This window comes from Calidris pugnax, unplaced genomic scaffold, assembly GCF_001431845.1.
Source record: "Calidris pugnax isolate Ruff unplaced genomic scaffold, ASM143184v1 scaffold349, whole genome shotgun sequence".
NCBI lineage: Eukaryota > Metazoa > Chordata > Aves > Charadriiformes > Scolopacidae > Calidris > Calidris pugnax.
The window spans coordinates 1865118-1892878 of record NW_015091088.1 but is presented as its reverse complement, the minus strand read 5'-3'; the positions used below and the strand labels follow the sequence as shown (position 1 = coordinate 1892878).

At 43.7% G+C, this 27761-nt stretch overlaps 1 protein-coding gene across 2 annotated transcripts in view; it reads right to left on the bottom strand.

The window, feature by feature from the left end:
- SHROOM3 (shroom family member 3) overlaps nucleotides 1-27404 on the bottom strand; it is a 94823-nt gene extending 67419 nt beyond the window's left edge. Inside the window, exons 1-2 of one of the 2 annotated variants that reach the window (XM_014957829.1) lie at nucleotides 27246-27404; nucleotides 11679-11744 (exon numbers count right to left, since the gene is read on the bottom strand). In XM_014957829.1, the coding sequence (XP_014813315.1) occupies nucleotides 11679-11680 (2 nt within the window). In that variant the 5' untranslated portion in view covers nucleotides 11681-11744; nucleotides 27246-27404. The remainder of the gene's footprint in view (nucleotides 1-11678; nucleotides 11745-27245) is intronic. The other variant, XM_014957831.1, reaches the window with a different exon arrangement.
- Between the last annotated feature and the right edge of the window lie 357 nt (nucleotides 27405-27761).

Here is a 27761-nt window from a genome sequence, read left to right as displayed (position 1 = left end):
TCAACTCATCGTCATCTATAACAAAACATTCAACAACAGAAATGTACATTCTCACAATATGCAGAGTGTATAGAGCCTTTGCAGGTACTGAGCAGGAGACAAATGAAGAAAGCAAACCAGCCCATTGACAGCACCATTCACAGGTTGCTGCTAGTGGGCCTGGGCTAGGCTGGAGCTGCTTCCCAGAAAATGCCATTTCCTATGCACAGTTGGTTGTATCAGCATAAGGTTCACGCTTAAAAGAAGAAGAAACCAACACAAAACAGAATGAGAGGGGACAGCAAAATTCAGCATCCCAGCTCACCCCCTCTCTTGAGTGTCCAATCCTTCACAAAGTGAGACAGACAAAACAAATAGCACTGAATTGCCTTCAACTGTCACCAAAGGGAGCAAAAGTTTCCATGATAGATGAGGAAGCCACAGCAAAAGGCCTGCCAGGGAATGCTTCACAAAAGATCTAGTGTGCCCAAGGAGGGTGTAAAATGCCAAATCAACTGTAAAAATTAAACAAACTCGTCAAACCCATAGGGTTTGGGGTACGCACCGTCGCGATGCGGTCCAGAAGGCCAGGATCTTCTTAAGTGCGTGCAGGTTTGACTGCATCGTGAGCTCTTCACCCTGTTCTCAGCGAGGAGGGTGAAGTACCTTCACCATCAGTGCTGCAGGTTGTGATGGGGAAGGTGAGGCAGCACATGGGAAGGCAGGCCAGGGGCAGGAAGGAAGAAGGACCCAGCCTTGCTCACCCTTTTAACAAGCAGGCAGTAATAATGACAGAGCTCTACTCGCCAGCAGTCAGACAGCCATGGCTTGTTGTACGCTCACATTGCAGTAATTGCCATTGCTGCAGGCACCGAGCTGATGAGACGAGAGTATAGGAGAGCAAGGTGACTGAAACAGGGAAGGAAAAGCAGAAGGAATGCAAGAGGAAGAAGTTAACTTCTTCGTTAGAAAAGCACTAAGTTTCTTCCTTAGAAAAGCACTGCCACCTGCTATGAAACCAGAAGGAATGCAAGAGGAAGAAGTTAACTTCTTTGTTACCCCTTAGAAAAGCACTGCCACCCGCTATGAAACCAACACCGAGCTGATGAGACGAGAGTATAGGAGAGCAAGGTGACTGAAACAGGGAAGGAAAAGCAGAAGGAATGCAAGAGGAAGAAGTTAACTTCTTCGTTAGAAAAGCACTAAGTTTCTTCCTTAGAAAAGCACTGCCACCTGCTATGAAACCAGTGGCAGGCCCCCGTGTTTTAGCGATCCTGAGCTGTCCATGTTCAAACAGACCAGTGCTGCCTCACGGGCTTGCACAAAGGAGTGATGATTTATCCCAGCCCCATACTGAGCCTGAAGTGTTCTTATAAATAACTATAAAAGCTCCTATTCCAGTTTCACAGTGGAGTCACGGCTCCTTGGAAAATGATAATAAAAAGAAGAAATACCAGCAGTTCTCACATCTTCTCTGGTTTTGATCAGTTACCCTCTGTGATGTCTAATAGTCATTAAGAGAGATTGGAAACAAATTTTACTGCCAGTTTCACAACCACACCTACAGGTGCTCTCAACCCAGCCCTTAACGTTGGGAACTAAGGCCACGGTTGGGTAATAGCCTGGTCTTTCTTGGCTCAGATACTGCCTCTTCAGATACTGCCTTTTCTCCTCTAGCAATGAGAACCAGTCCTGGGAAAGTCCTTTGCTTCCCTATACGAAGCAATACTGCAGGGCTGAAAACTGGGGAAAAGCTGTTGTCACACAGGTCCCTCTCCTCCTTCTCTGCTGCTGCTTTTCACCTTTCCCGGAGGGGAAGAGAATGAGATGAAAAAGGCAGGGAGAGGTCTGATGAATAAGGCATCTCCCAAAGAAATGACAGAGAAACCACAGAGAAAAAAAAACCCAGAGAAAGGCAGACAAGGTAATCCTGACGAGAAAAGGTTGCCTTACTGAATCATGCATGATAACCTTTCTGTGTTTCTTTTGTGCCACCCTATTAAATGAAATCGTTAATTTTCTCGTAGAGGGTACTAGAAAACATTTCAGAAAAGGATTTAGTTCCTTATTATATTCTGAAATATAATGGCTTGGTTAGGTCCATCATGTACCCATCCACATTAAATTAAGTAAGATTTTCCTGTAATTTTGGCCCACTCTCCCTGTTTCAGATCCTGAAAAAAGCAGGAATTATTTAACCTGTCATATAGATGGAAAAGCTGAAGCACTGCTAAATTTATAGATAAAGATTTTTTAAAAGCAGGTGCCTAAATTCATGGCCTGAGTTTCAAAACCACAGAGCAGTTTGCAGACCCCAGTGACTTCAGAGCCCTGTCAGCCATTCACACGGTTTTGGAAATGAAGGAAAAAGATAAGGATCCCTTTTGATTGAAAGCTTGGCCTGTAGCTCAGGGCTGGGAAGGCCAACAGGGCTGAGCAAAATGAAGGCGCGAGCACATTACATCGGTGCTGGAGCTCGCTGCAATCTATCAGTTTGATGGGAAACAGGGCTGAGCAAAATGAAGGCGCGAGCACATTACATCGGTGCTGGAGCTCGCTGCAATCTATCAGTTTACTGTAACCCACTGTGCTCACTCTGGGAACACGTGCTAATTTTCCCAATTGAGTTCTGCCCTGTCTTCTCGCTGCCCTGGTACAGTGTGTGTTTGCTAAATTTATGGTTATTTTCCCATTTTCCCTTTCCCATGCAAGGGGTCTCTGTCTTCTCACTATATCAGTAACAGGAGATCAGTCTACCTTGAGCTTCATTAACGATGTGCTGAAAACCAACATGTTTTCTTTAAAGAGCACACAAGCAGCAGGGCAGCGCTCTCCTTTGATCTTCAACCTGCTCACTCCGCTTCCTGCTCTGATACTGAACGCCTCCACATGTCCCAAAGAACATGCCACCATAAAACAGGAGGACCAGAAGCAAGAAAAGTACCAACAATCTCACTCCAAAACCAATATATCTACTCAACATCTCTAATTACAGACAGCCAGGACAGATTCACAAGCCTTGTGCTGGAGACAGGAATGTTTTTAATGACATTCGGTCACTAGACTGCCAGGGAGCCAATTCCTCTGTCAAATTAGCCAAGTATGGTTCCTCCCTCCTCATCGTATACATCTCTGAAGCCTCTAGTGCTGAAAGCAGCTACACCCTGGATTAAAGATCGCTGTGGGTGCCAACCACGGCCTTGCTAATACTTCACAACAAGACAGTTTGCTGGATGGGCAAACTCTGCAGGCATTAGAAGATTTTGCCTTAGAATTTGCCTTGATTGGATTAACATCATCCATCCACGCACTCATGAGACCCCACAAGGGAGCTCTCTAACATTGTGTTAAACAGTAAGACATGACAGGGCAGAAATGGAGGGGTATTCACACACATCTCATATCTCAAATATCAAACCCTGTTAATAGTACTCCTGACAGAGAAGTGAAATGTCTCTCATTCTTGCTCCGTGGACAGAATTTGCAAACTCCCATCAAATGTGGGAGGAAAAGAAGGACCTGGCTCTGCCACTAGTTTCAGTGCACGTAAGTGGTCAGGGTGATGCTAATATTGGGCATTTCTGAGCACATGCCATTCTTCAAAGTCCATCAAGCCATCACTTCTATTATAGTAGAGAAACCCTTATGATATCATGTAAGAAGCAGTTGCAAAGGTAACCATGATGCTGAAAATAAAGTGTGGGTCTTGATACACATAACATGACAAAGAAATACATTGTGTGACTCCAAGGAATTAAATAAAGCCAGTTAACAGTGATTGAAACAAAAGCACTCTAACCATGGGGAAGGCAGCAGAACATTTTAAGGCAATGTAAACTTCCTTTTATTGCAATGTAAAAGCTGCATTTAGCTTCTTAATCTGAATTATTCTGCCTGCAGAAAACATGGGCAGGCTCTGATTCAGACACTTCTCATGGTAAGAAAAAGGGACCATGATCTCTTGTAAATGCTGTGACACCTCTTTTTCAGAAGCATATCCTAGTCCGGGACCATGATCTCTTGTAAATGCTGTGACATCTCTTTTCAGAAGCATATCCTAGTTAGGCAAATATATCAGTGAGCACCTTTATCAGTATTTAACACCCAGCTGAAACCTTTCTATTGCTTAGCGGATAAAGTATGAGTTATTATAAATATTGATATCATTTGAATTACTTGACCAAAAAGAAGACACAAATTGTCTAGAAACTCTGGTTAGCTGTGAAAGAAAGCTGTGTTAATTAAAAAACTTTCAGCCACCCCCTTACTTTTACTCCTAAAGCAAAAAAATTCTGAATGCAGTGCAGATCACTGCCCGCAAACTGACAGCCAGCAGGTCTTGCGTGACCTGCTTCTTCTGCTGGGCATAAATCCCTCAGAAACACCCCTCACCTGGGTCACTGGGTTTTCTCATACATAAGACTCACTGCAGAAACAGCTCCTCATGCAGGACTTCACCAAAGATACTGACCCTATGGCTTCATAAACGGAGAACTTTGAGGGAAACACAAATTATACAATTTGTGATGATTGAGAACCTCCCTAATTCTAACACAAAAAGGGCATACTTATAACACAACTTTTCACTCAGTTATCCTACATGCAAAGTAGTTTACTCTTGCCCAGCACTCAGGATCCTTGTGTAGGTAAGTCCTATTTCTAATTTTGATGCAGCACAGAACAGGAGCACCATCTTTCTTACCAACCTCCTCTGACACTTTGTCACCCTGAACATGGAAAGAACTATCAGCTTCTCCTTTTGAACCCTAATTCAGGAGGGTGCTTGAAGCCGGCACTGGCTGTTGAGCTGTGCATTCATGTCCCTACATTCTGTGCACATGCTTAATTTGCAGCATGATCTGAAGCCCACTATAACAAGACCCACACATAGGCTTGGTGTGACCGAGAGGCTTACAGGCTTTCCTGAATGCAGGTGGCTGAGGTGTCTGTCTGACTGAAAACGACAATGACCCAACTTTGTACAGGAATCCGCTCAGCAAACTGCGTTTGGCAGCCTCACAAATCATAACCAGAGGGAAAATGGTATTTTTCCTTCTAAGAGAAAATCAAATGTTTGCTGAGTGGACACAAAGGTTCCCATCTAACATTCTACCTCCTTCCACCAGTGGCACAGTACAATCCCCATTCTTTGGAGGCAAAATGACTTCTGAAAGGAGGGCATCTCAGTGACAAGCAACTTGTTACTTCCAAAGATCAAAACCAGAGTTTTCTTTAGTCACTATATCTCACAGAAATCTTTCTCCTGCAGAACTGTCTACCTGGATGATGTATTTTGTTTAAAACAGTGATACTGATAGATGTCTACAAGCTCCTTCTCCTTTTGGAGAGGTTTAATAATGAAAACATGAAGCTTCACAATGTCACATCAAGTTAAGTTCGTCACAAGTTCATTGGCTATCATAGGGTATAACTCCTGCCAATATTTCTTTGGTGGCTTTCCTCAGTCTGCTTTACTGCCACTGTGACAAAATTTGTGCAGGAAAAGGTTCCAAGCTACCCAACCACAGTCAAAGCTTTTTACATTTAAAGCAAGTTCAGGGAAAAATGAAGGCAACTTGGCATTCATCACTTCCAAGACACAACACAAGAAAGCACTTGTACTTATGTTAATCTCAAGTGCATGCCCAAGAGCTTTGCTTAAAGCAGGACCATGATTCCTTCTGCAAGTATTCATACATAACCGATGTTGCATTAAAACCCTGTCTGTTAATTTGGCATAATATTAGCCATGAACCTTCCTGTTTCCTGCTAGCAGAGATGCTGCAGAATGACCTTCGACCACACTGGGAGGATCTGCCAAAGTGTTGGTAAGGTTCATGAAAGGCAAAGTCAGTGTGTACGATGGGCACCTGGCTGCTAAATGATCCTGTTCCAAAGTTTTCATGTGTTTCTAAGAGGAAATGAAGTTTCAAGCTAAAAAGTAAATGCTTTGTTTTGAGTGGAAAATGATTATTATTTTCACAAAGAAAGGCAGTGCCATCGAACCACTCTCATGGTACTCACAAATAACACCACAGCATCCTGTGAAGATTGCTGATCAGTCACCAGGTTTGGTCAGACAACACCTCTCATGAGGGCCTACCTCTTCTCTCCAGACAGATAAACTGTAGTGAAATGTGTGACATAACATCCCATCATAAAGCCCAGGGTTCTAAGGAGAATGAAAAAGCAAAGCCACCTAGAATTAAATATTTTGGGTTTTAGTCTTCAAAATTCCACATCTTCTTTGATTTTTTCCTTCCAAAAGGGTTGAGGGGACAGTTTTCACTAGGTCTGTCACAGAGATCCAGACATGGTGTCTTGTTTTGCTGGCTGGGTTCTGGACTACCAGACCCACCAATGCCACTACTGATTTACTGTTGGTTATGGGTAAATAATGCTTACAAGAATAAACGTGTGAAAATGCAAGTTTGCTGGTGTTGTAAGCTGTAGCTGAGAGCAGAAATATAGCATGTTGTGACTGAAGCCAACACACTGATGCTCGCAGAATATCCTTCTGCACAAGAAATGTAGTAAAAAAACAGATAAAATGACTGGAGTGGCCTGGATCTCTCTTTGCAAAAGCCAGACATTCAAGGTATTCACTAGCACATATATCAAGGGAAATAGACACGCAGCGCACACAATTCTTTCCCATATAATCCAGAATAAATGAGAACAGAATCAGACTCCAAAGTAATTGCTTGAGAACTGTTAGGGAACTTTCTGCGTAAAGCCCTGAGCCACCCATCATGCATATGGTATTAATTTTTAGGGGGATAAATAATGCAGAGCAAAGAAAAAAAACCAACCATGCAGTCAACCCACAACATTCCAGAGCTATTTACTGGGTGGCGTTTTTTGGTCACTTTATAGGGTTTTTAAGAGTTTTAAACACTGTCCTGCTTGATTCATTAGTTTGGTCTCCAGTGAATAACTGGAGGTTTTTACAAGTCTAGCAAACACTCCACTATTATATTATTCTAACCCAAGATGTAATAGTAGCGATCTGTGACAGTTTGATAGCTGCTATATATACAGAGCTGGGGCTTGGATTTTTTTCCTTTCCTCTTTTTTCCTTTTTCTCTTTTGGTGAGCGACAGCCAACCTTGTAACATGCCGATTTGTTCTGCTGATGTGTCTCACCCTTCAGAGTGTCAGATGTATTTTTCACCATACACTAAAAAACTAATAAAACAATCCCTCAGCGTAAAAGGTGCAGGCAGTGACTTTCTGACACTTTTCAGGAATTGCCATCGCTGGGAATTCTCATGCCCCACAACCCACCCTGAGTAACCTTCATAACAAAACAGGGCTGAATGCCTTCAGAAATGATTCAGGTCAGAGCAAATGTTGCTCATGTTTTATCACCCAGGAAACTCAGAAACTTTCCAAGAATGAAGTTATGGGAGCCGGGCAAGCCAGGGAGCCCTAATGTACTGTCTCTCGCAGACAACAAGGCCTCAGTGTCAAAGCAACAAGACCAAGGGCAGAGAGAGCGGAGAAGAAAGCGCCCTGAGAACCTGCAGGACACTGGTTACAAACAGGTGGCTGAATACTAAAGAAAGAGACACAGAGAGAACAAGCAGCAAGACACAGGCATGAATGGAATATATTTTACAGCCTGGCATGAGGAATTTAAGGAATTAAGATGGTTCTTTTTTGTTTCCCAGCTTAGCTGAAATATTCAGGCTTTAATTATCACTCGTCTTGTTGATGGAACATAAATCCCCAAGAATCCCCTTCTGGGGCACTCTGCAGGCTTTGACTTACCTGACACCCAGAAAGAATTTGATTTTGTGCCTGACATTGCTGTCAGCAAATAAGAGAAACTGGTGTTAGAGGTTTTAGCCTCCTTTGTTGATCTCGGCTAGCAGGGTTTGAGGACTTCAGGCAGATTGGCATTAAACAAAAAAGTCCAACGTGCTTTTGCCCTCCATTCCAGGGCGCTATGCTGTGACAGGAGTGCCGGCAGCCACCCCTCTCCCTTCCTCCAGCACGTGGCCTCTCTCTCCAAGGGTTTGATCCTGCAAGGCTGTGCGTGCTGTCCCCACGCCAGCACAGGGGTAATCCAGATCATTTCAGTGGAACTACTCACAATCTTAAAGCTGATCATGATCTTAAAAGCTTTGCTGGATCAAACTAGAATATTTGGCAGTGTGCAGAACTGAGTTACTCGAGAACCACTTATTTTGGTGAGCCTTCCTATCAAGTCTATTGATCACCTTCGTGGTAGCTGTGCATGCAAAAGGCATTTCTGAAGTGATTTCCCTGCATTTTGCATTGGACTATAAACTCCTGATTGTGGACAACATGCCCTTTCACTTGAGGAGCCCAAAAAACATCCCCAGTGATTGACAAAAGCAATGACATTATGAGTGGAGCAATTTCCAAACTCTCAGACAGGTCAGAACGAGACTGAAGTGTAAATCATGCATTTTTGCCTTGCCCTTAACTATGTCAGTACTTGTGAGTAAAGTGAGTAAAGCAAACTTCATGACCTCCAGGCCTGGAGCAGCTCACTGAACTCACAGGGCCTTACCGTGAAAGGCATTTTGCAGATCTGAGCCCAGGGTGAGTATTAACATCCTCAAGACTCTTTAACTCAGGTTTCAAGGAAAATCTCCCTCTAATAATTCACCTTTGTTTCTGTTAGAGCCCAAATGGGTTTAAAGACAATGTCAGGTGAAAGATCTGCAGGGAGTTAAAGCCCCTATTGTCTGTCAGCCTGACTTTAATCCCCCAGCGATGCAGAATGTGTTTTGGTCTTTGGTCTGGAGCTCTTGGTATTCTAATCACATTGCATGAGCTGTATTCTGCCCCATTTGCTCAGCCTGTTTCCTCCACCAGGGTCACAGGAATGTGACTGAGAATAAATCTGTCAGCTAGAGAGAGTCCTCCTCTTTACATCTCTAAGGCCTGGTGTAGTTTATGCACAGGATTTAAAGCAACTCACTCTGTGGTTCCTGTGCCCTCTGGCAATCCACATCCAATGCAAGAGCCAGGTTTTATAGCATAAACAAAGTAGGTTGCTAAATAATTGAGCTGACAAACTGGTTGGAAAGGTTGAGCTTCCAATCTGGCAAAGAGGCAAGCTGGTCTTCTTGACCTCAGGAACAAATCCTGCCCCTGATTTTAAGGAACAGACATCACCACTGCCCTCCAGTCCTACCAATGTGTCAGGTGATAAAGGTAGGTGATCAATATGGATGGCTCTTAGACCTTAGGCCCTGAGACATCAGGGCTCCTGCTTGGCTTAACCTTAAAACACACAGGCTAGCAGTCAAATAATTGCTTTTTCCTTGTTGAGGCAGGGGCGTAAGATGTGGAGACAATTTCTAAGGACCTCTTTCCAGCCTCTAGCCCATTCCTCTCTATTTCTGCAGAAGAAGGAACTAGCAAGACCTTGGGTATCTGCTTAAAGGAGAAGGAGGAGTCACTGGAGCCAGTGGCAGAGCTCAGGAACAGGGAAGGGCCCACGGCTGTGCACCATCACAGTGAAATCTTCCTAAAGGTAATCCGTTAATGCTTTCCTGGAATACTCTTATAAACTTTACTCATTCCTGCCTTACAGAAACATAGTGATTTACCATCTCCCTCCAGCATGAGCTACGATTGCTTTGTTCAGCCAGCAAGCATTTTCCCTGGAGGGAAGCCGAAATGGCAGTGATACTGAAAAATAAAAAATCTTCTCATCACGCAAATTTTATCCTTGGTGAATCCATCTTTGAATGCTAGCCCCTAAGAACAAACATGGGTAAGGAATCTGAAATGTGACAGCATGAACTCAGAGCCCGCATAAGATTTACGCTAGAGTCATTTTCATTAAAAAGATAAGATCCTTCAGAATTCTTAGGCAGCTTATGGTAACTACGAGCCCTTATTCATTCTTTAAAAAAGCCATTTGTTACAAACTCTCATAAGCTCCCCCCCCAGGGGTAAGTCAGATGAAAGATGTCTGCCCGTTGAGTTCCATGACAGAAAATATTTTAATGACTTTGAAATTAAAGTGAGATCCTCTTACATACACTTTAACTATGAAAAAATAATGGTTAGCTCTTAGGTCTTTTCTTTAGGAAAAGGTGAAGTACAAATCCAGTGCCACCCTGGAGACAAGTGGCAGAGCTGGCAGTGGAATGGGTCTCACATGTCTGAATCTAGTGGAAAGACAAATAACCATGGTATAGCGCAGGAAGGCTGCAAGAGTCAGTTACACCATCCCTGATGAGTACAGAACTCACAGCACACTTTGCAAAATTTCAATTTTCAGAGCTGTTCTCAGTAACAGCTAGTGCTGCTAGGAATGATTTCTCAAAAGAAATTACTGCTTTTCCATAACACCAACCTGTTGAGGCAGATGGTATTAAGAGAACGCAGCTCAGTGCATAAATGCATAAGAACAAAACCACATGACTTCCTGCTACTGTTGCTAGTGTTGCTTTGAGAGCTAACCTCACACACCTAATAGGCACAAGTGATACCACACATACAAAAAGAGGTACATTCCTAATTAATGAGGTTGTTAAAATGGCATCTCTTCATTTCTTTGTGAATTAATTATTTGGAAATTACATGGAAAGTGCAATCATCACAAAAACTTTCAAACATTGCATTTGCTTCTTAGCATGAAAGAGAAACAAGAGTCTTACAGAGGATGGAAAACATTTGGTAAAGCTCATCAGTTTCACAAGACAAATCTCTTGAACAGCCCAATGGCCTCTTTCAAAGCAGCTCTTGGACCAGCCATGCTGCTATGCCACTCAGTGCTTATCAAACATAAAAACTTCACACTAAATGTCACTAATAAAATAAATGTGTTTGGGCCAAAGAATTCCATGCGGTATCTTCGCATGCAATACACTTCTGTCACAAATAAATGTGACCTGCTAAATGAGGCCTGAAGGTTGCAGTGCTGCAATGACGGCCGTAACGCCCTTTGGGCTGATGAGGACTCCCTGATACCACAGGGCATGCTTGGAGATTGCTGCTGCCGGAGGGCCTGACTGCCTTTTGCTCTGCTTTTATGACAGCAAGTGCTGTTGGTGCCTAATCCACAAGCAGGGCTCATATGAGATACAGCAACATAGATAACAACCAGCAATAATTAGAAGCCAGTGTCCTGATTCCAAGGCCAGTGCTGTGTCAAGCACACCTTACTGCCTCCAGCTCACAGGCAAGGGATTGTTCGGTTATTTGAAAAATGTTTTTTTCTTAATCCCCTCATTTCAGCTACCTCTTTTCAACACAGTATTGCAGGACTAGATCTGATCCAAACCATACACTGGATAGGAAGCAAGTCATGAAGTTGACCAAGCCATTTATAGAAAAAAAAGATATGGGACATTGCAAAGGAGCTGCTCCACCCTACCATCTGCTAAAACAGAAATTCAGGATCAGTCATTAATGCTGACATTGCTGGACCTTTCTCCATTATTTGGACAGCACATTAGCTCCTCAGACTGTCCGTTCCTCAGATGCTCAGACAAAACTGGGACAAGGAACAAAGCACCTTTCACCCCAGAGCATGTTGAAGGTCAGAAGGTCATAAAACAGCCCAAATTAACCTTGCAACTGCTGCTAAAAAGTTCAGGGCCCTGGAAAATACTCCTTTGCCCATCTCCCAGGGTGCAGTCAATGCTGGGAAGAACAAACGTGAGTGGGCAAAACTTGGCAGCTCAGGCCTGCAAGCTTTTACTCACATGAATAATCCTTATTGTCTGATTAGTCCCACTGCAGTCATGAGGGGAAGGGAAGAGCATGTAAACCTGCAGAAGGAGGAGAAGAGGCCTTAGCAATGGAAATTGTGCCGAGACATACATGGCAGCATTTTTGCAGCTCTTTCTTCCTTTTCCACATTTCCCAGTCCATCCCTTTGTTTTTCCACTTTCTTTTCCTCTAGTATTTGTTCTTGTCAGTGAGGCAAAAGCCCTTGAAAAGAACTGCAGGCGGTTTCCTGGTGGCCCACACACATGGCAGGCTGGGTGTGCTGTGTAGCAATGTCATCGCGTGGCATTGCATCACATAGGTGCACACAGGGGATGTAAAGACATAGAAACACCCCTAGGAGAGGCTGGGAGTAACAAACATATTACAGGAAAACCTGTTTACAAGAGCTGCTCCAGCTCCGTGTGACGGATCCATCAGTTGCCCAGGCTGTTCAGTTCTGTTCAGTTCGGCCACCAACTCACAGGGTTGGTCCAGCACTTAGTGCTGCCTCCTTAAACAGTATGTCTAGGAGAAGAGGCTCTTCCTTCACTACTTCCATTGAAGGACAAGTCTTACCTGCAACCTGCTTTTGGTGACTAGCTGCACTTAATAATGGTAAAGCATGTAACAAACGAAACACCTCAAAAGACATATGGGCTATTCCTGTTGTTCCTCACCATTTCTTTCCCAGTGCAGTTCTCTTAAACAAGTGTGCAAAACAAATACGGCTTCCTTTTGGTTTACTCTGAAGCAATACGTGCGCCCACACCCACACACACCCATTCCCACACCATGAGCTGTAAATGGCTTCCAGCCCCACGGCTTATGATTTATCTTCAACTTCAAACAAACAAAGATATACGTCAATGCAGGTAATGCATTTTCCTGGGTTCTCCTCTGCAGCAGAACTGCTTTATGGTACCTCCTGTGCCTTGTCATGTGTTCTTCATTTCTGGTGAACCCTACGAGAGCTGAAGCACTGCAGAATCCTCATGAGTAGGAAAATGGCAGAATTATAAGCCCAAAAGTGATTTTCAGCAGACATGCTGAGTTAAGAGGCAAGACTTTCAGCCAATATCATAACCTACTGGGACAGCGGGGAGCAGACTGGAAGGTACTAGAAGTATAAGCCAAGTGTGTTGTGCTCAACATGCCAGCCCCTCCACACAGACAAAATGACTAATTAGGCAATGGGGATGAGGGAAAGCAGAAAGGTGAAGGTCCTACACTGACCATAGCCCCCATCTTCCCTGCGCTGCAGAGGCATCACAACTACCTGCCCAGCACTGCAACCATGGCATCCGTCCAGCTACATGAAGTTCAAACACTGCTTCTCACCACCATCAGCAACGTCCTGCGTGCCCTTCCCTATAACTGGAAGTTCCCTGCTCCTGGGCATGTGGGGCTGAACAGACCTGGGGGCTCCCACAAGCTGGAGGGGAAGGAGAATGATAAAGAATCTGTTTCTCTTTTTAGCTTCAAAAAGATCATTCTTGAGTGACTGAGCCTGAGGAAGGTGATATTTTTCTTTTGCTAAGAAGCAGTTCTCACCATCTACTTAGCAAGAAAATCTCCTGGGCTGCGGTTACAGCAACCAAGGCAAAGTACAAAGACATTCCTCTGAAAATTAGAGAGAAAGACCTTCTTTTTTTCTTTTTAATTGCCATTTCATACCTTCAGCGGTGCAATGTATTTTGCAAACTGCTTTGCACCTGGTAATTAAGCCTCATAGCATCCCTCACCTTAGGAAGGACTGTCAAACATACTGCCCGGACAGAAAAATGCAAATAGACAAAAGTAAACATCTTGCCTCTCATCTCACAGTGGATATATGGCACAGGCAGAAATGAAACCCAGGAATCTGCGCCCTCTAATATTTGAGGTCATCTCTTCCTGACACCTCCAAATAAAGGAGAACACTCTCTTCTGCTCAGTGGCAACAATCTGGTTCCTATTCTGTTGCTCTCCTACCAGCCAGCCTTGCGAGCGCAGAGGCTGAGAGCAGAGAGCATAGAGACCAGGCTGTCCCTTCAGCTCTGCAGGTGCTGCAGCATAAACAGAGAGGAGTCAGTAAGACATAGCTAAAAAATTCAGGCCGATGTAAGACCTGTTCCATGGGGAGAAAGAGCCTGTCAGTTTGCAGACCAGCCATCTCACTGGGTAAGATTCAGCTTTCTTTGCAACGCTAGAGCCATTTATCATCCAAGGCCTGTTTATGTACTAAGAAATTGCTTTTCTAAGTAGTGGGTTCCTTTTCAGCGTAATGGAAGTTGACTGGGGAGTGATGGGATTTTTTACAGACCTCCCTCTTTCTTGAAGAGCCACCATTTATGTTTCTTCCTCAGCAGTTTCACACAACCCAACAAAGACCAACAGGCTAGTGCTTTCCCCGAGTGCTAAGGTCCTATGTTATTTTGATGAAAAATGTGGGACAAAAGGAAGAATGCTGAACAGTAGGTTAAATGGACATCACCAAAGTCAGGTTACCATCCCATTTGCTATAGGAGGACCAGCCCAGTGGCATTGCTGGGCTGCCTGTGCACCGTCTCTTTGTTTCCAGCCAACACCTGCACAAAGCAAAACACCAAGTTGCACAAAATTGCCCCAAGAGGAATCAGTTACCCATCATTATAGCAATCCAACGAGAGTCTGAAATTGTACACCTAGTAATCAGACTTTATACAATGTAACTACAGGCCTTTATGTTAATGTTTCCCGTGAGGATTGAGATATACTACTGATTTTGTAGAAGTAGATATTGGTCAATTATTCTTTCCTTGAGCTTTCAAGGGGGTTAGAGCTGGGTAAACGTGAAGAATAACACTGGCTGCCTTACTCCCAAATGAAATGCTGCTGACAGTTTGTCACACATGAAGCCTTGCTGTCTCTTTGCAGAGCACCAGATACGCACACATACCGAGACTGCACGCAGGTCTTACTGGAGGGCTCACTTTCAGACACACCAAAATGCCTCCTGTCCCCCACAGGGTAGAACTGAACTGCAAAAAAGGCAAGAGATGCTTCCTGCTCAGCCACTCTGTCTGGCCAGGCCTAACCTTCAGACCCTGCAGTAAAGGCAGCACGGAGCTCCCGGCCACACGAGCAGCCCTAGGGAGAGCTGGGTCACAGAGAGACCCTCTTCAAAGAGACTGGCAGAGAGGAGACGTTTCCTGACATCTCCATACACACCTTTCCAGTAATCCAGAAAGCAAAATGGGACAAAGCCATGGTCTCCATGTCTCACCAAGAAGCTGAAGCAGTAGCACGCAGAGATCTAAGAGTCTGTGTCCTATATCACAACCAAATCTAAGCTGCTGGGACACAAGCGACAGCCAATGCCTCTGGCTACTTATGCTGCACACTGCCACCTCTGCTAGATGTTCCTGGGAAACAGTCATGGTCTGAAAAAGGTTAGTCAAGAATATCAATCAGGATCACTTAAAAAAGAGATAATTTTGTGAAGTATCAGCATCTGCTTTGACATTCTTAAAGGGAGGGAAGAAAAGACCACATTCATTCAATGCATTTGTTTATTTGGAAATCACTCATTCAGCTCTGAGAGGGACTGATTCCTTCAATGTACCTTCTTAAAACAATTCAGGGAATTCTAGGTCTTCCACACAGCCACAGCCATCTCTCCTTCCTGACAAACTGATACATCACTTCAGCTTGTGCTTATGTAGATTAAATACACAGAGCTGGAGTCGCTGGTATTTGTTTCTAGAGGGGTAAGGTCACTCACTGCCTTCACTCCAGCCTGGAGCAACATCACTTGCTCTTGTCTTTAATGATATCATGAAGCTTGCACCCTTAAAAGACTTCTTATCAGCAGCAGAAAAAAGAAACACCTAGGAGGTTCCAAAAACTCATGTCTGAAGGCTTAATAGGTTGATTTATGGGTCTGGGTCTCTCCCACTGTTGCTCAAAGTAAATGTTCAGTCATGATTTTGTCAAGGGCTGGCTGATCATTTCCTGCTTTGTCAGCTTTACTAAAAGAAGCAGCCTCTGTTCCTCTTCCAGAAGCAAGGCCTTTCTGATAAGAATAACTTGAAAAAACAAGAGCAGTTCAAATTCCAATAGCACTAATTCATCATTAGGCCCAAACTCCTTTTCATTAGATCATTTTAAAAAGCCTATGCCAGGCAAGGGAGACGGAGCTAAACAACATGGAATATAAGCACCTGAATCCCAAATGAAACGTGGAAAGTGCCGTGTTTGCATTCAGTTGAGGAAAAGGTCAATTTTTACCTGACATTAGCAGCCAACCTGGCAATGTCCAGGAAATGACAAAGCAAGGGGACTTCTCAGGTATGCAAGTAGCTGGGGATAAACATCAGGCACTTCTGAGGCTTTAGCACATCAAAATGGCAAAATGCCTTGTGGTCTTTATAAATTTTGCAACTCTATTTCCAGAGTGTGGGCATGTGTGACCTGTGAATAAAATTTTTCCTTCTCTCAGTTGGACACAATATATGGAAGGCACATCCTGGGATGGGACATTTGTAGTAAACCACAGGAGAACTGGGCCACAAGCTCTAAATGGTTAAAGGGAGGTGTGGGAAGTGTCACAACAGCTGCACCAGTATGTATTTTGTGCAAGACCTTCTAGTACAAAAGCTGTTTTTGAAAATGTCACAGGGAACTTCAAGCATCCATGAATTTACCAACATCATCCAAGAGGCACTTAGATGTGTAAATAAAGTAGCTGTGCACTTAGTCCTGGCTCCCAGCGTATAACCCCTGCACTGGAACAAATTTCGTCAGCTCTGATAAGGACATAGGCTGGTTACTGTGAGAAACTGGACATGAACCCCCTCCCAGACCAATCGGACCAGGACCTAACAGTTACACAAAGGTAAGCAGCCCCATAGGTGGCATGTTATGAACCAAAGAAACGCTTTAAATGGTTTAAGGGCACCAGCCTATTGTACTAGACAGCAGATCTGAAGTGGATAATCCAAGCCTAAAGCAATCCAAATCTACCATAATCCACAGAATTTTGGTTTGGATATGCTGGATGCACACATGAGGCTTTGGGGGACAAATGTCTGTGGAAATTGTTATGTTTAGTGCTCACCATGCAGAAATGACCAGGTCAACACATAGCTTTTGAAAAACAGATGTGAAATTAAGCAAGTATTCCTTTATGAATTACTGAAAAAGCTGCATATCCCAACCCATTTAGGAACAAAAAACAATGGTGAAGTGATGCCAATAGAGCATATAGAACACAAGAAAGATTAATAAACTGAAGGACAAATGACCACAGATAAAAGAGATGTCAAAAAGGCATGGAAAAGGTACAGAGCAAGCTGGTATAGCTGTTGTTAAACTTTCCAGAGAGAAATCACCATAACAAAAATAATAATAAAAAAAAAGACAAACCACCTCTTTTTCTCTGATCCTCAAGTATGTGAGAAACAAAACTTGCTACTGCAGGATGATATTGGGAAAAAATCCTAAAAAATGCAAGTCTGAAATAAGACTCAAAGAATCAGTCTCCAGGGTGTACTCTTTGCCAGGTACATTACTGAAAGGAGCCAATTCTCTGTACTCTGAAGCTCCCTTTGTTAAGTGACACCAGAGACAAAAGGCTAGGTTAGAAGGAACACTGAGCTTCTTAGAAAGGGTCATTCATATGTTGCTAAAATACTATTAACCTTCAAAATGGTTTGTATTTCAGAAGGTCTCTGTTATGCAAATTCAGTGAAGACATTTTTCAGGCTTAGGCCCAGCCCCAGGTTGTTTAAGATTAACTAGTTGTTATGTCGGGAAGAAACAAAGCCAGTAAGGGACCTGGGAAAGAAGGTACTAAGTGTTATCTGAAGGTGCCCCGTGATAACGTCCAAGATATCACATCACCTGGGGTCTCCTATGAAGATAGGAGGAGTTTGGTGCGAATGGAGAACATGCCTTAGGGTGCCACTGCCTGTGGTGAGCTCACTGAGGGGATGCCTGTGACAAGAACTAGTGTGGTCGGTTCTCTGGAGAGCTGGGGTCATACACTGCATGGCTTCAGTGGTGAAGTTTATGTTATTCCGAATGGTTAAAGTTATTAAGATGAAAAAATCTAATCAATGCCATTGTATTTCCGCCAACTGCCACTACAGTGTCTGATATAGACTGATAGCTTGAGGAGCAAGGACACATTCCTTCAGCTCCCCTCCAGACAAAGAAGGTACCTAGGAACACACTTTACATTTTTGTTAAATAACATGCCACGAACTGTGTACTTTCCTGAGGCTAAGCTCACCTCTTTAATGAAGTTATTCCACAAACAAATTTGTCCCCACACAGAAATGTGGCATAGTAAAAAGGGGCCATTTACTCTTACTCTACATCAACCTCAAATGATTCCTTGGGAGCTGTGAGAGTAACTTCCCCTGCTAACACCTTCCTCAGCTTATTGGAAACATTAGGCTTCCAGAGCAGCAGTTTTTGTGAGCTACTTGTGGCTTGCCCTCTCTCTCTCAGGTTGCTCTCACCGACATGTTTGCAAGTATGCACCATCTTATTTTCTCTCTGGCCCAAATACGCCTCCTTTGGGGTAGAATCTGCTGTGTTCCTCACCCTGCATGGTCTTACTGACCCTTATGGAAAAATACCATATAACGTGCCATTGTGCTAAGAAGGAGGCTTAAAGACACTACTGTGCAACTCCTGTGTCTCTGAAATTTAAACAGATGTTTCTGCGATCAGGTTTTGCTAGCCAGAGCTGCTCACTCAGCCTACAGAAATCTGCAGAGTCATATGATCAAAGGGGCTTTACCCCCCAGAAGAATTTGGACTGCCAGAGCTGTCCTATTCAGCAAATATACCATAAAAAGCAGAAAGTTGGGTGTGTTTGGGCAGCTATCTGCCCCTTTTCATGCTCTCATGCCTGCATATAAGTGAGAGACAAAGGGGAAATCTGCAAGTCCACAATGCAAGGATTAGAAACTTTTTTTGCTAAGTGCAGAGCAGAAAAAAATAGGTGGAGAGACCCACTGCTGCTGAGTGCTCAGGCTGCTCTACTGCCTCAGGATCCATCTGCGTGGAGTGAAATGGCAGCAGTGAGTAGAGAAGACAGGCAGAGAGGGAAAGAAGACATGTCCCTTGTTAGCCTACAAGCTCTCCCCCTTCTTTGTGATAATCATGAACTAAGTACACCTTTCTTTCCAAAATAGGTTAAAAATGAGATTTCTACTGAAACACCAATGTTTTTCCGCATGGATAGCAACTGCTTTTGCAGCACATTTTCTCTAAATTTCTCTCATTTTTCTCTGCTCCTATGGCATGTGGACAACTTGAAGTGTGACAGAGTTTGTGTCACTAACACACCTTCGGACAATGGCATTTATTTACCAATGTGTTGTCTGATCCTGCCCAGGAGATACCTAGATGGATGGATAAAGACACTAGAGACTATTCCATGTCACTGAGCTTATGGCAGATAAGCATTAGAGTTTTTGGAAGAGTCCAGGCTAGCACACGTTACAGTTACATCTGTAAGCCCACAGCAACTTCACCTTTGCTGGTTTTTATGTTCTCAAGGCACAGTTACAAAGGTGAGGAAAGAGCTGATGAGCTCCAGGGCCCACACCTCTTGCTCTAGGATACAAAGAAAGTGGATTATGGTGCTCTCTCCCACTTCATCCTATGAGACATGGAATCACAGTCAATCTTCAAAAGCAGGCATTTGAGAAAACATTTTCAATTAAAGAGCACAAATGAATGGGCTCTCACAAAGATCAAGTCCCAGCATTACTTGTCTGCCATGTGTCAAGGCTTATGCTGTACTTTGGAACTCTTTGTAATGCATTGAGCTGTTAAAATGGTGTAATAAAACTGCAAGCAAGATTATAATGCCATTTCTCAACTTTCATCAAGGCAGAAGTCACCAACATTGATACTATGAGATGTAAGTTAGGGCAAAGAACTAGCCCAATAGTGAGTCAGAGGGAACTAATAGGTTTGGAGACTAAAGTTTACTTGGGACTCACAGCAGCTCTCTAATATTCTTAGAGTTCTTCCCCTCACCCTTTCAAATCTCAAAGCATCCATCACGCTGTGGAAAGCCATCAGGCTTTCCTGGCTGCAACTTAAAGGGCCACATCACAGAGCTCTCCTCAAGGTGCTCCAGGGGAACTGGAAAAGCAGCAAAGAAATGGCAACATGAAATCAAAAGATGAGAATTATTCACACTAAATCGTCTCCCTTCAGTTGTCACCCCCAACCTCCTGCTCCAGCAAAGCAGAGTCAAAAACTGCACTGGAAACAAAGCCCTTCTTTTGTTCTCTAAAGACTAGAAGTCTTTTTATATTTAAATGAAAATCTGTCAAACTAATTAAGTGAATATGTAACGGTCTCATTTTGTACTCATTAGAGAACATCGTAATGGCCATAAATTCCTCTGATGGAGCGTGTATGTGTGAACATGAATGTCTGGTAATGTCTCATAAACTTCAGGCTGGACTACATCTTTTGTCTTTAGGTTAGACCTTGTAAGACAAACAAAAGCCCCAGTATTGCTTAAATTAGATGCAAAGTGCTATGTTACAGCAATATTATAAGCATGATTCTTGTGCACACAAACAAACCAGGGGACTCAAGTGATGGTTCCCACCGTGACTGCAATGTGGCCCTTGTGTCAGTCTGTAATGCAATGCATTGTCTGAGATGATGTACAATTTTCTGCTTGAAGATATATGGGCAATACAGCTGTTGCCGTGGATTGCTCTGAATATACTGTCAGTATCACTTCAATGGGATGTAACATTCTTGGCATTTTTTTGCTTTAAAAGGCAGAAAAAGAAATGAAGAAATATGGACAAACAGCACTGAAATAAACGTACATATATTTTATCTCATTTATAATTCACATTCTTTTTCACTCATTTGTCTTTAGCAAGGAAACCTTCGTCATATACTCATGATGGATAACTTTTGAAATAAAACTGGGTGAGAATTAAAACAGATCCCAGTCTGAATTAAACAAATGCAGGGAATAGAGTCAACATCAAAGAGCATCTAATGCTCCATGTTGGGGCTGAGGAGGAAAATATTCAAGAATGTTAAGGATTCTGGAGACCTGTTGTGGTGCAGGAACAGCAACAACAGCAGCTAAATTTTATATAGAGATGGACTCCTGGGCAACAAGAGACAGAGAATACAGGTCGCTTGGCTTCTCATCTCAAAGCAGAGACACAGTGTCTGCATTGAAATACAGGTGGTGGGTAATCTCTTGGATGGGATCAGGCTGCTATAGGAAGACTAACACAGACCTGGTGATAGTCATGGTCCCCAGCATCTCCAGCTGCATAATCATAGAATCATAGAATGGTTTGGGTTGGAAGGGACCTCAAAGATCATCTAGTTCCAACCCCCCTGCCATGGGCAGGGACACCTCCCACACCTCCCATAAGCTAGGAAAGACTTGGAAGTTTGGACCAGCAGTTCTCCTACCGTGGAGCCAACCGCTATGTGGAATCACTGTGCCTTTTCCTGTCACAAAGGTTTTGTCCAAGCAGGTGTGTCTACTCAGTGCAACTCCTAACATCAATTTGCAGCTTGCTCTTGTTCTTTGCTCTTTCCAGCGAGGGCAGAAATTCTAACAGCCTTATGCCTGTAGTTCAAGCAGGCAACTAACAGACCATGGTCCCCAGCTGCTGAAAAAATGTTTCTGGGGAGGAAGAAGAGACTAAAGATGAAGGAAGCATTGCAGAACCCATAAAAATACCCATACTGCTTCTCTGAAGAAATAAGCATGACTGAAGACACCAAGTGCTTGATTTCAAGTACTGTTTTCTATGTTTGCCTTCCTCCCTTACTTCTTCTGCACATCATTTACTGGAAAGGCTGTAAGAGCACGGTTATGACCGAGTAAGCTGCTGATTAAAGCTAAAACCCAAATCTCTTGTTGCAGAAGCATTGCCGTTTTGCCTGAATGAGACCAGAAGTAAAAGAGAAAACATATGAGGAGGTGAAAGGCTAATGGCTCCTGAAAATAGTCCGGTGGTGATAGGGCTGAGATTATTTCTTTGAACAACGTTTCTCTCATTAAAAGCAGGTAGGTATCAGATTTTAATGACTTGTTTTTTCCCATCTCGGCAGGACCAGAAAGACTTTACTTTCCTGTTCTCCACAGCCGTCTTGCAGAAGAAATGCTTTACCTGCCTTCTTATCATGGTTAAATGATACCTGTACTTGAAAGCAGGATTTTTGCCCTTCTCTACAACCTTAGGCAAATATACCTAGTTCTCAGAGGGCTCACGGGAAGACAAATCACCTACTGCAAACTGACAGCTGTCAAGTGATAATAAATACCTGTAATAGGGAGAGTTTCATCCCCCCCATGTACCTATCAGCTTTCACTGAAATTATATCCTCCTCCCTGTGATCAAGCCACTATAGCTGTGTGCCCAGCTTCAAACACGGCCTTGAGCACTGGCTGGGGGTGTCTGCTGTTTTTCCTTCCCTCCCCGCTTGCATGACATCTCTTTGCAAATGGCATGAAATGTCTGAGAGCTCTCTTTTGGTTTGCCCATTCCATGACTCCCTCCTGTCTATGGGGGCTTCTCTGCAAACTTCTGTATTGACTGCAGGCTGTTAGGCATAGAAATACTGAAGAAATCAATATACTGTTTGGAAAAGTTAGATAGCCCTAATTTCTGAATGTCTCACTTCAAACCTTTTAAAACTCTAACGAAAAATCACAATGTATAAGTCTTTGTCTTAAAGGAATTAAAACACTAGCTTAAAAACAATCCACTTTGCTGAGTCACAGCAAGAGGTTGAGCAATTTGCAGGAATGAGGCCACAGTTACTTGACAGCAGGAAAAAATGTTAAGGTGTGAGGAGAAAAGGAGTCTGCATTTCAGCAGTGTATTTCCAGGGGAAAGGAAGGAGTAAAGCCATTCACTCAGACAGACAGTTCCTACCCCTTCTGCCTGAAAAAAGGCTCTTTAGCATTAACCCTTCCTGGCAGGATGCTGTCTCAACATCTTTAGGAAACAGAGTTCTTACATGGCAAAATCTTACCTGGTGTAAAAGTTTGCATCTCTCAGTAATACCAGTGATGCTGAGCTATCTATAACCTCCAAGAATCCAGTCCTACCACTTCACTATCCAGGAAAGCCCCTTAGCTAGAATTGAAGTGCTCCAGGACCTGAGGAAAATGATAGGCACAACAAATCAACACATTGGGGTTATTTACACCAGTTATAACCTTGACATCTGTAATAATAAGGCAGAAGTGGTCTCTGTTTTACCAAGAAGGACAATCCAGTGGCTACACATCCACTGGAGACTTTACTGAATATACCTCCTGGCAAATACAGATCCACTATTGATTTGAATAGAACAAGATTTTGGCAATTAACAATAAATTACACACATCAGCTCATGTTCCTAGAATGTCACAGCTCAGAAAAGAAAACACCTCCCCAAACCAAATACAAGCTGAGCTTTAAAAGACCCTTTTCTCCTTTAGCACGCATCACTCTGTAGCAGGAATCCCAGCCCTGTTCCCGCTTATTCATGAGTATGCGTATGCAGGAGCGGGGAAGGGGGCAAAGAAGAATTTCTTTATGAATAAAAAAAAAAAAAAAAAAAACAAAAATGAAATTTCATGGTTCAGCAGGAAAGTTCCCTGTGGGACTTTGAGAATAATTCTTCTGCCAAGCTCTGTTATTATGCTATTGGCTAGATACATCATATGTCTCTCTCCAACACTTCTGAAACGTTAGTTTCTAGATCCAAGTAAAGACAGGTCATTAATACTATTTAACATATTTGCTGCACTGTGAAGGTACATAGAACTGGAAAAGACAGAAAGTTCCTGATTCCCCTTCCCTCTGAGATCAGTAAGAGCTGAGCTATTGATTTGTGCCTTGGACTCAAAACTGAGCAGACTTATTGCACGCCATTTAAAGGTGAGGGGGGTTTAATATTTTTCCTAGAACTTTTTTTTTTTTTTTTTTTTTTTTTAGGGGGGCAGGAAAAATTTTTTTTTAAAAAAAAAAAAAAAAAAAAAAAAAGCAGCCCCATTCCTGAGACGCTGTTGCTATGGGCCTGCGGGGTTCACAACAGATGGCAGCGAGAGCCATCCCAGCGCCTGGCTCTGAAGCTGTCCACTCAAGCATACCATTCGCATTCCCCACATACCTCTGTCCCTTCCGCACAGGGCGGCCTGTCCCCCTCGACGCCCCGCAGACCTCTCTCCTCAAGGTGCCTGTGCCAAGCCGTGGGGCAGGGATGCAAGCAGCATTTAGTCCTCCCGCCCCCTCTGCCTTTCTCCGTCCCTCTCCATCCTTGCATTTTCCCACAACTGAGTTGTGATACACGATTTCAAAACTTTTATCTTTTGAGAGCTTGAATCACAGGGAGAAAGCATTTTGTTAACCAGAGGCTCAGTCCTGGACACTGCTGATTCCTGCATCCTTGCACTGGTCTGAATCAGGGGGAGAGAGAAAACAGCTCCTTAGAGTCTGATCCAGACTAGGGCTGTGCATCTTCCTGCTCCCTGGATTGAGGATGCAGCAGCCTTCAGGACAATGACTCGAGTTGAGGAAGGCTGGACAGAGGCAGAGGCATCCTCTTTGCTGCAGAGGACATTATCACATCCAAAACACTTTAGAGGAACACAGTTCAGAGCCAAGGTCACTGCCTAATAGGCGCTATTAACAGCTAAAAAGTGGGAGAGAAAGTGTACAGAGGGAAAACGGTGTAAAGATTGAGTAAGAGAGGTACCAGGTGGGGAAGAGCATGATTTAAGCAGCAAAGATGCCCAGAAGCAGCAGCAACAAACTCCAGGTGCAGCATTTTGCCTTGCTGCTCCATCTAGTCTAGTGTAGGGCAAGACTATCTGCAAGACCCCCCAAAATATGCAAAACCCTATTGAGATGTCCCCACTGCTGCAGAGTTCACGGTCTCAGCCTTCCTCTCTGTGCCCTGCAAAATCCTGCCTGAGAACCAAACCATGCCTCTGGCTGCACAGCAAAGCCTTCCCAGCTCCCGGGGCACCACCAGGTGAAAGAAAAGTCAATCCACCCTCACTCCCGCACGCACATTTAACACTTAATCGTACCAGTTTGGTCTCCTAAACCCAAACAACAGCCGTGTTGGCTCTGCAGTAAGGAATTTCAATGTGATTTGCCTGTCGCTTGCTGATCACACATAAGAGGGCTCTTTGGGGCTCATTTGCATTTGGCTGCTGGAGTCACTGGGGTTTTTTCTTCTTCTTTTTTTTGGAGGGGGGGGTGGGTTACAACGCGGATGGAGACAAAGCGGCAGATGCTGTAGGCTGAGCAGGAAGAGCGGCGCTGGCCGCGTGCAGCTGGCCCTTGGCATTGTGCTGAGCTGCAGGGCTGCGCCGGGGCAGCCTGGGAAACGTGCTCGCTGCTGGTCGGCAGGTTCAGCCAAAACCATTCGCCACTCTCCTTTATAGTTTTGACTTGCCTGACCCTCCTAAATGTCATCCTGGGGGATAAAGTTATTTTCTGGTCCATTTTAGTTCTGATGATGCAGAAAAGGAGCCAGCATTAAGTTCGAGAAAGGAGTATGACTTCTGCTAAAAGTTGGTTTGTGCGGCTGCATGTGCAGCCTTTTCTGTGCAGGCACGCAGGAAATTTTCCCTCCCTCTCACACACACAATGGTTTAGATTTGGTATTTATGAGCTTAAGTTAGAAATAAAGGAGGAATGAAGTTTTCAGGTGGCTCTTTCTTTCTTTAATCTTTCCTATGTTTCTCCCTCTCTTTTCTATCAGTCTTTAATCAAATTCCTGCTGTTACTTTTATTGAACAAAGGAGATGCTGGCACAGCCCTAAGTGCCTGCGCTCATGGGTTGCCCTATAACAGCCAAGTTGCTACGATTTATCGTTAAATAGTCCCTGCAGGCTGTAATTTCTAAAAAGCAGAAAGAAATGTCCAGGCTTTGGCAACTGAGGTAAATGTTAATATCTGGTATTTCTTCAGCCACTTGGGTTTCTATGAGGCATTGCCTTTAACCCTTTGAAGGCTTCAGAAAGACTTATCTTTAAATGACTATAAAACAGACCAGAGAAAACAGTTACAGCACCCCTAGATGATTTTTTTCAGTTTACTTGAAGGATTGACCACCAAATGTCTTTAATTCAGGTATCTCTTCAAATTTCAGATACTGCAGACATCTTTCTTTACATTATATACTACAGAGCACTGAATCACTCTGCTCAAATTGTTCCCAGGAACAGAATTATGTCTGCCTCATCTACAACCTGATATGAAGACCACAGGAGATGTCAAATCACTCAAGCAGGTAGTACACTGGGACCCAAATTAATCTCTTGCCCGTACATGATTATCCACACTAATTTATAGCTGAACTAATTTATAGAGTGTTTCAAGTTGATTTTCTTAAGCAGATAATCTACGGCCAAAAAATACTTTATTTTACATAGACAGGGGCACAGACCCCAATATTTTACTAGCACTACTTCAACTTGCTTTCACCCACGCTTCCAACTTTCACCAAATGGACTGGATCATCACATTATAGAAAAAACACAGTTATAGCAATTTCACCTCAAGCACACAGCTAAAGGTTCAGCCCATATTCATGAGAAAACCCACTCACACAAACCAAAAGTTAAAGATATCCTAATAGCAATGAAGCAGGTAATGAGTTTAAAGATTAGTTAATAGGTTTACTAAAGGAGTTAATGTCTCAAGAAATAATCAAAATCAAAGTTCAATGAACTCAGTGTTATGATTCACAACCAATCTAAAAAGGCGTATAGGTGTGTGTAATATATGACAGGTCTTCAATGAATGTGGGTTTGCGCAGGCCCATACTGGAGCTATACTGATTGCCATCTCTTAGGAACTAGTCTCTTTCACTTTCTCTTGCTGCTCTCTGCAATGTTGTTGTATTAAACAAACAGGAATATATCCCAGACTGTACGGCTTGCCCATCTGTATTGAACATTAATGCCAAGTGTTGGCCTGGTTTGACACAGCCTTTAAACAACTCTCAACTTATAAAAGGTGAAGGACAAAAAGAGTGCCACTTACTTAAGCAGAGACTCTTCCAGGCTACAAAACTGCAAAAAGCACCTGACGCATCATAGTGTGTATGTGAGTCTGATCCTCCGCTCATGGGACTCAGCATCCCAAGTGCATTATTATTAGCAGTACCCTTTGACACCAAGGGAGTGAATGGCCTTCAACATGCTGTACAACTCTGGAGCCTCTCCAAAGTTCAATTCTCCTGCAAGCTTCTGGCACTTTTCTAGCCTAAAGGCCGATAGATTTGTTTATACTGCTCAACAGCTTCACCAATGACAGAACCTGAGCAACGGTGCCCCACTGACACCCTGTTTGCTACGAGCTCGCTTATAACAGCAGCTGAAAAATCCCCCATAGCACTGCCTGGACACTCCTTTGCTCTTAAGATTATGATGCTCCTGATGTTTAGGACCAACAGGGTCCTCAAGACTCCTGTCCTGCCTCTCCCAAAGTCCTGCCGCGAGGTCCGACTGCCTCCGCAGGCACAAAGCTGTGCCCGGATTGCTTTGCTGTAGCTGTTGAGAAGCTGCTTACCTTTTGAGAGACAAGACTAAGTCTCAGGTATTCCCATCCTTGCGGCGCAGGCAGCCTGCCATTTGGTGAGAGCAGTCCTTGGAGGAGGGAATGGCACTACCACCTCGGAAAGTGGAGAAACAGGAGCATAGCGATTGAGATAACAAGTTGGGGATACAGGTGCTGCGCACAGAGGCACCTCAGGACTAATCCCGCAGTAAAAAGCAGGAGGTTTGCTCAGCAGAGGCAGCTCAGATTACTGCCCTCCTACCAAGCAGTCGTCAGCAGGCCTGACAGACAGGAGCAGAGACCGTGAGGAAAGGGGAAATTTGCTGAGTGAAAGTGCCAGGCAGCTCTGTCCCGACTCCCAGCAGATCGGTGGTTGGCCCCCTTTTATAATTAACACCGGGATTTTGGGGGAGAGAGGAGAAAAGTAACTAATTTAATAAAGAAGTGTTTTCAGCCAGCCAGAAATTATTTCTTGTTTCTTTTGAAATTCACCATTCAAAGTTCATTTGAAAAAAGTAATTGGAAGTG